This window comes from Gekko japonicus, unplaced genomic scaffold (assembly GCF_001447785.1).
Source record: "Gekko japonicus isolate JY-2015 unplaced genomic scaffold, Gekko_japonicus_V1.1 scaffold3042, whole genome shotgun sequence".
Lineage (NCBI taxonomy): Eukaryota > Metazoa > Chordata > Lepidosauria > Squamata > Gekkonidae > Gekko > Gekko japonicus.
In genome coordinates, this window is record NW_015171594.1 from 45,918 (window position 1) to 58,275 (window position 12,358).

General features: G+C 43.4%; 1 protein-coding gene across 1 annotated transcript; it reads right to left on the reverse strand.

Moving 5' to 3' along the window:
* Window positions 1-633: 633 nt before the first annotated feature.
* On the reverse strand, window positions 634-1,470 carry LOC107117709 (olfactory receptor 14A16-like). The gene has a single exon (XM_015419867.1). It carries the CDS (start codon window positions 1,468-1,470, stop codon window positions 634-636), a length of 837 nt encoding a protein of 278 aa, XP_015275353.1.
* Between the last annotated feature and the right edge of the window lie 10,888 nt (window positions 1,471-12,358).

A 12,358-nucleotide genomic window follows, 5' to 3' on the forward strand; every position in this document is an offset into this window, starting at 1 on the left:
TATAATGAGCAGAAGCAGGGGACTTGTAGGGTTTTCATGTTCATGAGTGGTTATTGCCTGCCTGTGTGTAGTAAACCTGGATTTCCTTGGTGGATCCCATCCAAATACTAACTAGGTCTGACCCTGTCTGTCTTCCTATACCTGATGTGATTAGGCTAACCTGAGGTGTCTAGGTCAGGGCATATCTACCTATCTGTCTGTCTGTCTATCTGTCTGTGTCTAGTACAATTCCAAACAGAAACACAAAGCATATTTGATCAACTATTTTAATCAGTTTTCTTTCATAACCAAACTGTTCATGTGTTAGCTTGTTATTTAGTTCTGACTTTGCATATCTTAAACATCACCATGTTACATATTAATCTGCTATTCAATCCTTGTCTATAAATTTGGACCTTATCTAACATTCCAATGCATTTGAAAAAGTGTACATGTACACAAAAGCTCATACCTTGAATAAACCTTTGTTGGTCTTAAAGGTGCCACTAGACTCTAAATTTGTTCTACTGATTCAGACCAGCATGGCTGACCACCTGGATCTAGGTCCATGTGTTGCAATCCTTAGATTTGTGTGAAAATTCCCTCACTAATGAACATTCTGAAAATCATGAACAGAAAAACTACATGTTAAGGCTAAAAAACTGCCATTTTTCTGTTGACATGAACTGCCCAATAGATGACTTTGGAAATTTCTGCTTTGATCTCCTTGTTTCTGATTGTATAAATTATTGGATTCAGTGTCGGTGGTACCACGGTATACATTAAAGAAAGAGCAAGATCCCAGTTAGAGGGGGAGCTGGAAGCTGGCTTTAGATGGGCAATCATACCGACAGTGAGAAATAGAGAAACAACTATCAAGTGAGGGATGCATGTTGAATTTCCCTCCACAGAAGTAATTCCTAGTACTGTTCGGAAAATATAAACATAAGATGCAGCTATGAAACCCAAACAACATGTACAGATACATGAAGCTACGATAAGAACCCCAATTTCAATGAGGTAAAGATTAGAACAGGAGAGTCTGAGCAGGTGAGGAACTTCACAAAAGAACTGATTGATTACCCTGGAGCAAAAAGTGATTAGGAATGTGCTAGTCACATTAACAATTCCATACAAAAGTCCTCCAATCCAGGCACTCATTGCCATTTGAAAACAAAACCTCCTGTTCATTACTCGTCCATAGTTCAGGGGATCACAGATAGCAGCGTAGCGATCATATGCCATGATTGTTAGAAGGATCCACTCTGAGGACAAGAAGAAGAAAAGGAAAAATACTTGTGCAGCACATTCATAATATGAAATTAGCCTAGTGTTTAGGAAGGAATTGGCCATGGCTTTGGGAAGAGTGATAGATATGGAACCAATGTCAATGATTGATAAGTTCATTAGGAAAAAGTACATTGGAGTATGAATATGGTGGCCAGTGGCTATAACTGTGAAAACAAGAATGTTTGCAATAAGGGAGGCCATGTAAATTACAAGGAACAACCCAAAGCTTAACATTTGCAACTCTCTGATGTCAGAGAATCCCAGAAGCAGAAAGTGAGATACAGCGCTTTGGTTGGACGTTGTGTCTTGGGTAGCTGGCTTGTTCTCTGTGTGGGAGAAAAACAGACATTAGGAGAATGACAGAAAAAAGACCATGAAGATAATTGGGTTTCTTGTCTGCTTCCTAAAGCTGATTATCATCTATAGAACTTCTGAGATAACATAGATAGAATGATGCAGCAGCTCTAGCTGACAATGATTCTACAACCACACTCTAAAATCCTTCTAGACCATTGACATTCTCTTTCCTTTAAAATGTAGTCCTCAGAACTCTTGCTCTAGATCTAGCATTTTACGCATCAAATCAACTGCGATTGGCAAAGCACTCTACAAAATGAGCTGGAGTAGAGCAAAGGATGCGATCTGAACTGTAACCAGGGATTAAAAAAACCAACTTTCCCCCTTCCTTCATCTCACCTTTTTCATGAATTCATTGAGAAGAAGTAGGTAGATTATACAGCTAGCACTGGTGAAGTCATGATTCAGCTCCCTGCTCTTCGGCTGAGCATGGGCCACTCACCCCAAAGATGTTGTGAGGAGAAAGTGAATTACATAAGGCATGTATGCCTCCCTAAAATTCGTTGAAAGGGAGAGACTGGCTAAGAACATTACTACTGTTACTCTTACTCTTTGTTGCTTGACAGATCAGTATTGGGATTCTAATAACATTGTGAATATCTAGAATGATGCAGTCTTTAGTGCCTTGTCTCTACAGCTGATTTGCCGAGGACTGATTGAGAATAAAGATTCTGTGCGAGCAGGAGAGAAGGTGGTTGCTTTGGGGGGGGGGTTAATTTCCTTTTAAATATTTCTGCAGGAAATAACAAAATGTCTGTGTGTAAGTGTGGGCTTGTGTGTCTGTGGAATGCAAAGATGGAAGAGATGCAGACACATTAAAAACATCTGTTTCAACTTTATATTCAGTTACTTTTTTCCCTTCTATATCTGTAGTGCTTCTACCATACAAAGGGATGCACACTGAACTGACATTACAACATGTTACCATAGCATGTCAACAACAAAGCTGAGGGATTTTGTTCACTGGTGTGATACATGCAGCATATTTTTATAGTAATACATGGAAACATGTTTGCATAGTGAAGAGCCATATACAGACAAAAAACAGCGGTTGCAGAATGTAAAATGCATGCATGAATTCACTCGGGGATAACCCAAAAGATACTATAAGTTTGCTAATTTCATCCCCATATATAGTAGATTTCTATGATTATCCCAAAACTGTGGTCTTAAGATAGGATGAACATAAGAGTATATGAAAAGCCCTCCTGGATCAGACCAGCGGCGTATCTACTCCAGCATCCTGTCTCACACATCAACCAGCCAGTTCCTCTGGAGATTCAGCAGCGAGGTACAGAGGCTGAGACAGTCCCCTGATGTTGCCTCCTGGCTCTGGGATTCAGACGTTTAGTGCCTCTGAACATGGAGGATCCCCTTAGTTACCATGGTTAGTAGCCATAGATAGACTTGTCTTCCATGAATCTATCTGGCCCCCCTTTAAAGCTGTTGGTTCCTGTGGCCATCAATACATCCTCTGGCAGAAAATTCTGCATTTTAATCACACTAAACTAATACTACTACATTATATCTTGTCTGATATATTGCAGAACATTCAGAGAACATGCTTGCTGTAGTAGATAGAGCAAATGATAAGCAAAGCAAGAGAGATGGATGGACTTTACCTTTCATTGCAAGACTTTTTCCCATTCTTCTTTGACTTCTTTTTTAAAAAATAGTGAGCAAATCCTAATATTTTCTTGCCCACCCACATACTCTGTAATAATGAGCTATGTTGGTTCTTAGTAAATGTGTGTCTTATGGGAAAGAGGTTTTATATATGTCTGTTCTACACAAGTTCTTAGGAATGATCTACACAAAGCCCAGCAGAGTTCAGTAACAGTAGTCCCAAGATAAGTTATTACTGATTGTAAATGGCACTGAGTTGGTAATAAAAATTAATTATGCATCATCTTTTTCACCAAGAACATAATATAATGCTTAAGGTTCATACACTGTGTGTTTGCCTGATTGGCACAATCTTCCTTGCACCAAAAAGGGATATGTATGAACAAAACACTGGTGCACATGCATACACACACATTATGTGACATTATATTCAGATTTATATTCAGATTTTCAAGACCACTATCACCTTTACATCTGAGGCTGTTTTTGCCATCAAATCACAGCTGTCTTTTGGCAACCCTGTGAGGTTTTCAAGGCAAAAGATGTTCAGAGTTGGTTTGCCATTGCTTGCCTATGTATTGTGACCCTGGGCTTCCTTGGTGGTCTCCTATCCATATAATAACCGTGGTTGAGCCTACTTAGCTTCTGAGATCTAATGAGATTAGCTAGCCTGGGGTATCCAGGTCAGGGCAAAAAAATACCTATACATACTGAATTGTGTCATACTAGTTTTTCCACTCAATCTCAATTGAGTTCCTTTCTGTAACCCCTATTGTACATATTCATGTACATCCCATTAACTTCAGCATAATCTGTTTTAATGGTCAAAAAGAGCCTTTCTCCCCACTTTCTCCACCAAAAAAAGAAGCTTTTAGGATCCAACTATGGCTGCCAAATACCCAGTGAGGGAGTGAGATATGTCACCTGAAGCTCCCATTCAGGTGGATACCCTACCTGAAGCTCACTCCATCCTGGGGCAAGTGGGGAAAATACAGTGACATTATGGGCATGACAATGTCACTTTTGAGGTAAACTTTGAAGTGGTGGCAGTACCATGTACTACCCCAGAGCCAGTTTGGTGTAGTGGTTAAGTGCGCGGACTCTAATCTGAGAGAACCAGGTTTGATTCCCCACTCCTCCACTTACACCTGCTGGATGACCTGATAAGAGGTGATCTTGAAAAAGAGTCATTTCTGTCAGAGCTCTCTCAGCCCCACCTACCTCACAGGGTATCTGTTGTGGGGAGAGGAAGGGAAAGGAGTTTGTAAGCCACTCTGAGACACATTTGGGTAGTGAATGGCGGGGTATAAATCCAATCTCTTCTTCTTCCTCTTCTTATGGGAAGATGAGTCCTCCTCAGAGGATGAAAAAAACTGGCCCCCAATGCCTGCCTTGGTAGACCTTTCCAGTGATGTGTGTTCTTCAGGGCCACCCCGATGGAGACGCTTTGTAGGCACTGGCACTGCCTCCTGATCCAGTAGTGCCCTCAAGTAGGGTAGCCAGCTCCAGGTTGGGAAATACATGGATATTTTGGGGGTGGAGCCTGAGGAGGGTGGGGTTTGGGGAGGGAAGTGGCTTTAATGGGGTATAATACCATAGAGTCCACCATGCAAAATGGCCATTTTCTCCAGGAGAACTGATCTCTGTCACCTGGAGACCAGTTTTAATAGCAGAAGATTTCCTGCGACCCCTCGGAGGTTGGCAACCCTACCCTGACTACGAACTGGGAAGGAGGCAAAAGAACAGTGGGGATTTAATCTCTCCAGTACAAAAGCTCTTTAAACACTTGGAGAGGTCAACAGATAATTATAAGAGGGACAAGATTTCAGAGAAAGAATTACAAAAAGCCCACAGACCAACAAGTGTGATGCATTCTAAAAGCAGGCTTTGATACTCAATGTTATGTGATTTCTCACCACAGCAAATGTTGCATGAAAGCTGATTTCTGAATAGTGCTTAGAGTAACACTGACAGCTAATAGTTTCTTGTTATCAGGTAAGTTATAAGAATACTCTTTTAATCACCACAGCAAATGCTCCTTTTCTACGAATTTCTGAATAGTGCTTAGAGTAACACTGACAGCTAATAGTTTCTTGTTATCAGGTAAGTTATAAGAATACTCTTTTAAGCATGCCAAATAGACCTTGCAACTTGAGTATACCCTGATAAATAACCTGAATGCTTGGAAGCAGGCCCTTGCCTCAAGAGAAGGTTAACTTAATTCAGCCATGCAAGCTACAGAGCACAGAATACTTAACAGTATTTTAAAAAATAAATAAATCTAAAAAGTAGAACTGAAGCATACCAGAGGTATCAACAAAACACATTAAGCAGTGCAAAAATTACATAATAGGGTCCTACTTAACAGTGAGCTATAAAAAGCAGGATAAACGCACCTTTGCATATCTTAAACATCATGTTACATGTCAATTTGCTGTTGAATTCCTGTCTATAAGTTTGAACCTTACCTACCATTCCAATATATTTGAAAAAGTGTGCATGCACACAAAAGCTCATATCTTGAATAAGCCTTTGTTGACCTTAAAGGTGCCACTGGACTCTAAATTTGTTCTACTGCTTCAGACCAACACGGCTGACCACCTGGACCTATAGTCCTAATCATTTATCCAAGTAATTTTATAAACAGTTTTGTACAGTGTAACCCTGTTAGCTGTACCTCCAGTGATGGAAAGGAGCCCAATAATCTACAGCATGAGGAATAAAGACATCAAGACTAATGCTCCCTCTAAGCTGTGGAGTCTTGTGAGCAGCAATTCTACTTTGTGAGCTGCCGGCATTAAAGTTGTGAGCGAGCGATTTGGCTACTGAGTAAATCAGTTTGCTCCGGAGCCATCCTTCCTGAGCCAAGATGAAAATGTGTGAGCCGGAGGCTAAAAAACTGTGAGCTAGCTCACACTTACTCAGCTTAGAGGGAACACTGTTTTGGCGAAAGCTTCCAACAAGTTTTGCTTTCCTTTTGTACACTTTTAAACTTGCTACTAATGCCCATTAGATATGAACATGTCAGGATTATTTTTAAATAACCAAACATTACACAGATTTCATTGTTAGAGGGTACCCACACAGTATAGCAGGGCCTGTGCGTTATATGTTGTCTTGCAGAAGAAGTTCTTGTTTACGAATATATTTTCTATGTGAATGGAGTCCCTGCCTCAGAATCATTAATACAGTTTCCTTGCTGGGTGATATAAATGTTGACTATGTTTCATAAGGTTCGAGAAGGGCTGTGGCAAGGGTTGCCAGGTCTTTCCTGGCCACTGGCAGGTAGGGAGGGGTGTAGGTTTGCCAGCTCCATTTTCTCCAGGAGAACTGATGTCTGTAGTCTGGAGATGGGCTGTAGTTCCCCAGGCACTCCAGGTCCCACTTGGAGGATGGCCTCCCTAGCAGTGGCTTGATTCAGGGCTTTAAAAAGCCTTTAACTCAATAGTGTGATTTCTCCCTTTGCAGGCATAATACAGGCCAGTTGGAGACTGCCAGTCAATGTTCCCTCTAAGCTGTGGAGTCCTGTGAGCACAAATTCTACTTTGTGAGCTACTGGCATTAAAGTTGTGAGCAGGTGATTTGGCCACTGCAAAAATAGTTTGCTCTGGAGCCCTCCTTCCTCAGCTAAGACAAAAATGTGTGAGCCGAAGGCTAAAAAACTGTGAGCTGGTTCACACTAACTCAGCTTAGAGGGAACACTGCTGCCAGTTCAGATAAAGCAGTGAACTGTGGTTTACCAAAAACTCTGAAAACTATAATTTGCTGTGGGGATAAAAGGAAGAAGGGGAGAATGTGTTGTAAGCCACTTTGTGTCATCAGGAGAAATGTTTTCCCTGGGCTAATAAAATTTAATGTGAAGTGGCACGGTCCCTGTAAAGAAAATGGCGGTGTAAAGAAAAGGGCTGGTGGTAGCCTACCTGACTAGTGTGAGGGCAGCCTCATGCAAGGGTTTTGTAATTTTGTTTTCTTGCAGCCCTTCCACCCAAAAGTGTTTAGCCTGGTCTTGGTTGAGGACTTTTGACAGCCCCATACTATCATCCTTATTTACATCCATTTTTAAAACTGGTAGAATGCCTAAAATGTAGCTTGAAGTAATACCCCCCTCTTTTTTTGTTTTCTGTACCCTGTACGTCTGTCTGTCTTTCTATCTATCTATCTTTCTTACTGCGTTTTAATCAATGGGGATAATTATTGCTTATATTATACCTCTCCTTATCAGAAGTCATTTCGGGGGGGATCGCGGGGGATTGCAGTTCCCCCAGGTGAGGTATGGGGGCGGGGCACATGACGAAGCCCCGCCCCCTGCTTCCGGTCACCCCGCTTCCGGCCCTCATTCAGCCAGGAGGAGGCAGGAGAAGAGGGAGGGTAAGTTGCTTCCTCCCTGCCTCTCCCCACCCCTGCCTGCCTGGGGCCAGGGAGGGCCCCCGCGGGGCTTCCTTGCACTCCCGCCGGCCTTGCAGGTCCACCGCCGGGCCCCTCATGGGACCCGGCAGTGGAGCTGCAAGGCCGACGGCAGCGGCCGGGACCGTTGGGGGCGGGGTGTGTGGCCTTATGACACACTTCCGGTGATGACCATTGGGGGTGGTGTGTGTGGTCTTATGACACACTTCCGGTGATGTCAGGGGGTGTGGCCTTATGACACACTTCCGGTGATGTCAGAGGGTGTGGCATATGCTAATGAGTTATGCTAATGAGTTCCCCTAGCTCTTTTTCTACGAAACGACCCCTGCTCCTTATATATAATTGTGAAGTGGGGTGGCACTTTTTGAACACTCCACATGCTCCTAAATCAGTTGGCTCCATGATGTGTCACTCTGAAGCTGTCCCTATCTACTGGCTGTGTTGCCTGAGTCCCGCCTCCAACATTCTAAACAGTTTGCTATTCCTCTCCCCTCCATAGCCAGTCAGAACACAGATTGGCCTTTGCCTCTAACATTCTAAACAGTTTGCTGTTGCTGTTGGGAGTCATTGAATGGGTCTTGAGGTAAAATACATATCCCAATCTTCCCTTAAACAGTCACTGGAGTTGCCAATCTCCCTGTGGGGCCTGGAGATCTCCCAGAAACCACCGTGTTCCCCAGCCACAGCACATCATTTCCCAGCTATTACAACTGATGTCCAGATGACCATGATCAGTTCTCCTGGAGACAATGGCTGCTTTGGCCAGGAGACTCTATGGCATTATACCCTGCTGAGGTCCCTCTCCACCCCTTCCCTTATTCCCTTATATAAACAATAATTATCCCAATGTATTAAAAAGGCAGTAAGAAAGATCCTGCTGTCTCCCAAGAAGTTTGCTTTTTGTACTTGGGAATTTGTACACTTTGTGAAGAACTGGAAGCTTTGCTACATGACACTAAAATTCTGGGTAAAGAACAAATTGGTTTACAGCCCTGTCTGGTGGAATGGTGGAGTCTGGGGGACGGGGGAGAACAGGAGGTCCTGGCGTGATATGGTCCATGGAGTTGTGAAGAGTTGGACTCAACTGTGCAACTGGTGTTATCTAGTAGATAAACACAGGCAGTTCCTAAGAGGGAAACTGTTTGAAACATTTATTGATCCTGAGTCAACTTCTGACTCAATTTCCAGGGATGACACTAGCAAGCTCTACGTCAGAAAGGGGACCAACGATATCTGCTAATGTGTTTCCTAATATCTCTGTTCAGGTGCGTTGCTCCAATAAAGGATATTTCACTAATTCAGTTCCTACTGTTACAGCTGTACATCAGAGCTCTATACTCACTCCTTTTCTGTTTAAGCAAGCTGCTTTTAGTTCTCAAAAGTAATTTCCCTTCTCTAAAATGAGCTGACTTTAAAATTAATGCCTTATAAGTACTCTGAAGATGTGGCAGTTCTCTCAAACCAGATTGGATCTCTCATGGGTAAAGGATTGACAAAATATTGCAGGGATGCATATTTTAAAAGTAACTGAACATAAGGTCTTCTCAAACAGCACAGCTTAGTTTAGATAGCTCATGGTCATCTGCTGGAACAAGTATTTGGGATTTTTTTTCATTCTTCTGGTAAATTGACTATGCATTTGCGAGACACTTATTGATAAGCAGATTGTTCATCATTCACTTAAACCTCACCCTCTTCTTCTTAGTTGGATCCCAAACCAGGCTTTCTATTCACTTGAAGCAGCTTCTCCAAAAGGTTTTGGGCTGAAAAGGTTTTAGGGTTGGAAATTCAACACCCATCCCCCCCTCCTCCCCAAAGTACTGGCTTCTTACTACCAGGATACACACTGGTGGTACTATCTTGTTCCAAGTAGTAAAGAATGCAAAGGCAAAGCTTTTTTTCATCGCAGTCCCTCCTATGCTCCTCCTTACTGAAGTAATATTGAAGATACACTGCATAATATGGGACGGGTCCTTGTTTCTGTGCCATGGCAGATAACATGAAGTAGTGGGTTCATTTGTTGTGTGTGTGGTTTTGTGGTTCAATCTATGAATACACTATAATGTGTGAAGCAGTGGTGACTTTTGTGTTTGATTCTGTATAAAAAAATCATGGCAGTCTGTGAGGATGAGTGCCTCAGATACATGGTTTGCACCACAGCAGCAGCAGTTTCACTGTACCCTATGTGGGAAGAAGATAAAGCTACCCTTCCTCAAGCATCAGAGTGGTTTCTCCCCTCCCTGACAGGAGCAGGTACTGTTGTACATGTGCCGAGGAAGACTGGACAGTTTTATAGCTTTCCCTTGCACTCCAAACTGGGGAGTTAACTTTTGCTCATTTATGTGTATTTTTCTTTCCCCCTTCTTACCTAGGCATATGCTTCGCCTATCCTGCCTCATCCAATCCTCCACAAGCTGCCTACCTCTTCTGACTTCCAACTGGGAATGAGCAGGCAGCCCCGTAGCTAACAACTTTTTGCTCATGGGGCCAATGTCTCTTTCGGGAGGCCTGCCATTATATATCTGTGTGGTACATTATATATGTCTCAAAGATCCAAGGCACTTCAGCATCACCTTGAGCCCTCCGGCCTCCATCTAGGGCGGGGGGGGGGGGAAGCAAGGCGCTGCTGAAGACACAGCATCGCATTGAGCCCAGCCATCTGGGGGGTGGGGTGACGGGGCCAGGGAGAGGGAGGGGGAGCTGAGGATTGGGGGAGGGGCCCATCAAAACTGGGGGGCCCATGGGCCCTGCTACCGGCCTGTAAGCAGGCAGCTTCTTTCTCTAGCACTGATCACACATTACAGCAAACAAACGTACAGTCTGGGTACAGCATACACTTGGTTGCTTTTTATACATGTGTTAGTAATTCTTGTATCACAATGAACATGTACAGTCAAATGTGATTGAAACTGTACATTCAGTCTATTTTCATTTGTGAACCCGTTACTGGTTATTTTTTACAAATAGATGTACACATGTAAGTGAAAGATGAATGTAACATGTGAAGGGTGCTGTGAACAGTGGGGAAAAACATTGGGGGAGAGGCATGTTGAATTTAAATTAAATTCCTTAAATTAAATCCCCATCTCATAACTGTAAGCCCATGCTAACATTCCTGACTGACTGAACTGTGTGTGTGTGTTCCAAAACCAGTGCAGTAGTTCCCAAAATCATGTCAGAGAGCATTTTGTCCCTGAAAAATAGTCTTGGCAGAAGAAGCTTTTCCCCTGAAGCCCCTCGACACCATCCTGACTCCAGAAGTGTTGAAGGTGAGAGTTAGGGAGGGGAGGAAGATTGCTTTGGGTTATGTGTCTTAAGAGTTTAAATATTTATGTACTTATTTACTATTCATTCACTTCATTTATACCCCACTTTTCTCCCACATGGGTACCCAGAGTAGTTTACAAACTTCTCCCCTTCTCCCATTTTATCCTCACAACAACCCTGTGTAGGAAGTTAAAATCGATGAGTTTCCAACTGTGCTAACATTCCTGGCTGACTGAACTGTGTGTGTGTGTGTGTCTGTTCCAAAGGTGAGAGTTAGGGAGGGGAGGAAGATTGCTTTGGGTTACGTGTCTTAAGAGTTTAAATATTTATGTACTTATTTACTATTCATTCACTTCATTTATACCCCACTTTTCTCCCACATGGGAACCCAGAGTGGCTTACAAACTTCTCCCCTTCTCCATTTTATCCTAACAACCCTGTGTGGGAAGTTAAAATCAATGAGTTGGATGGAATAGAAGGGGGGGGGCATATCCTTGGCTTTTTCCTTAGAGGTTAGCATGGGATTGCCACGTCCTCCCTAGCCCTCAGCGGGGGGTGGGGATAGAGTTGCCAGATCCAGGCTGGGAAATTCCTGGAGATTTGGGGTGGAGCCTGGGGAGGACAGAGACCTCAGTGGGGTACAATGCTTATAGAGTTCACCAGTGTTCCCTCTAAGCTGAGTTAGTGTGAGCTAGCTCACAGTTTTTTAGCCTCTGACTCACCCATTTTTGTCTTAGCTCAGGAAGGATAGCTCCAGAGCCAACTAATTTATGCAGTAGCCAAATCACCTGCTCACAACTTTAATGCCAGTAGCTCACAAAGTAGGATTTTTACTCACAAGATTCTTAGAGGGAGCATTGGAGTCCACCCTCCAAAGCCTCAATTTTCTCCAGGGGAACTAATCTCTGTAATCTGGAGATGAACTGTAATTCCAGAGTATCCCCACCAGGCCCCACCTGGAGGCTGGCATCCCTTACTTAAGCATCAGCCTTCCAGAGGAAGAAAGCAGAGAAGGCCCTTGCTGGCTTCAGGGCGCCCTGCTTCACTTGCCTACTGGCTGAAGCCCTGCCTCTCACTTCATTTTCAGACAGACCTCAATTTTCTCCAGGGGAACTAATCTCTGTAGTCTGGAGATGAACTGTAATTCAAGAGTATCCCCACCAGGCCCCACCTGGAGGCTGGCATCCCTTACTTAAGCATCAGCCTTCCAGAGGAAGAAAGCAGAGAAGGCCCTTGCTGGCTTCAGGGCGCCCTGCTTCACTTGCCTACTGGCTGAAGCCCTGCCTCTCACTTCATTTTCAGCCAGTATCATAATGTCCCTGTATAAATCGATGCTGCTACCACATTTGGAATACTGTGTGCAGTTCTGGTCACCACACCTTAAAAAGGATATTATCGCTTTGGAAAAAGTGCAGAAAAGGGCAACTCGATTGAT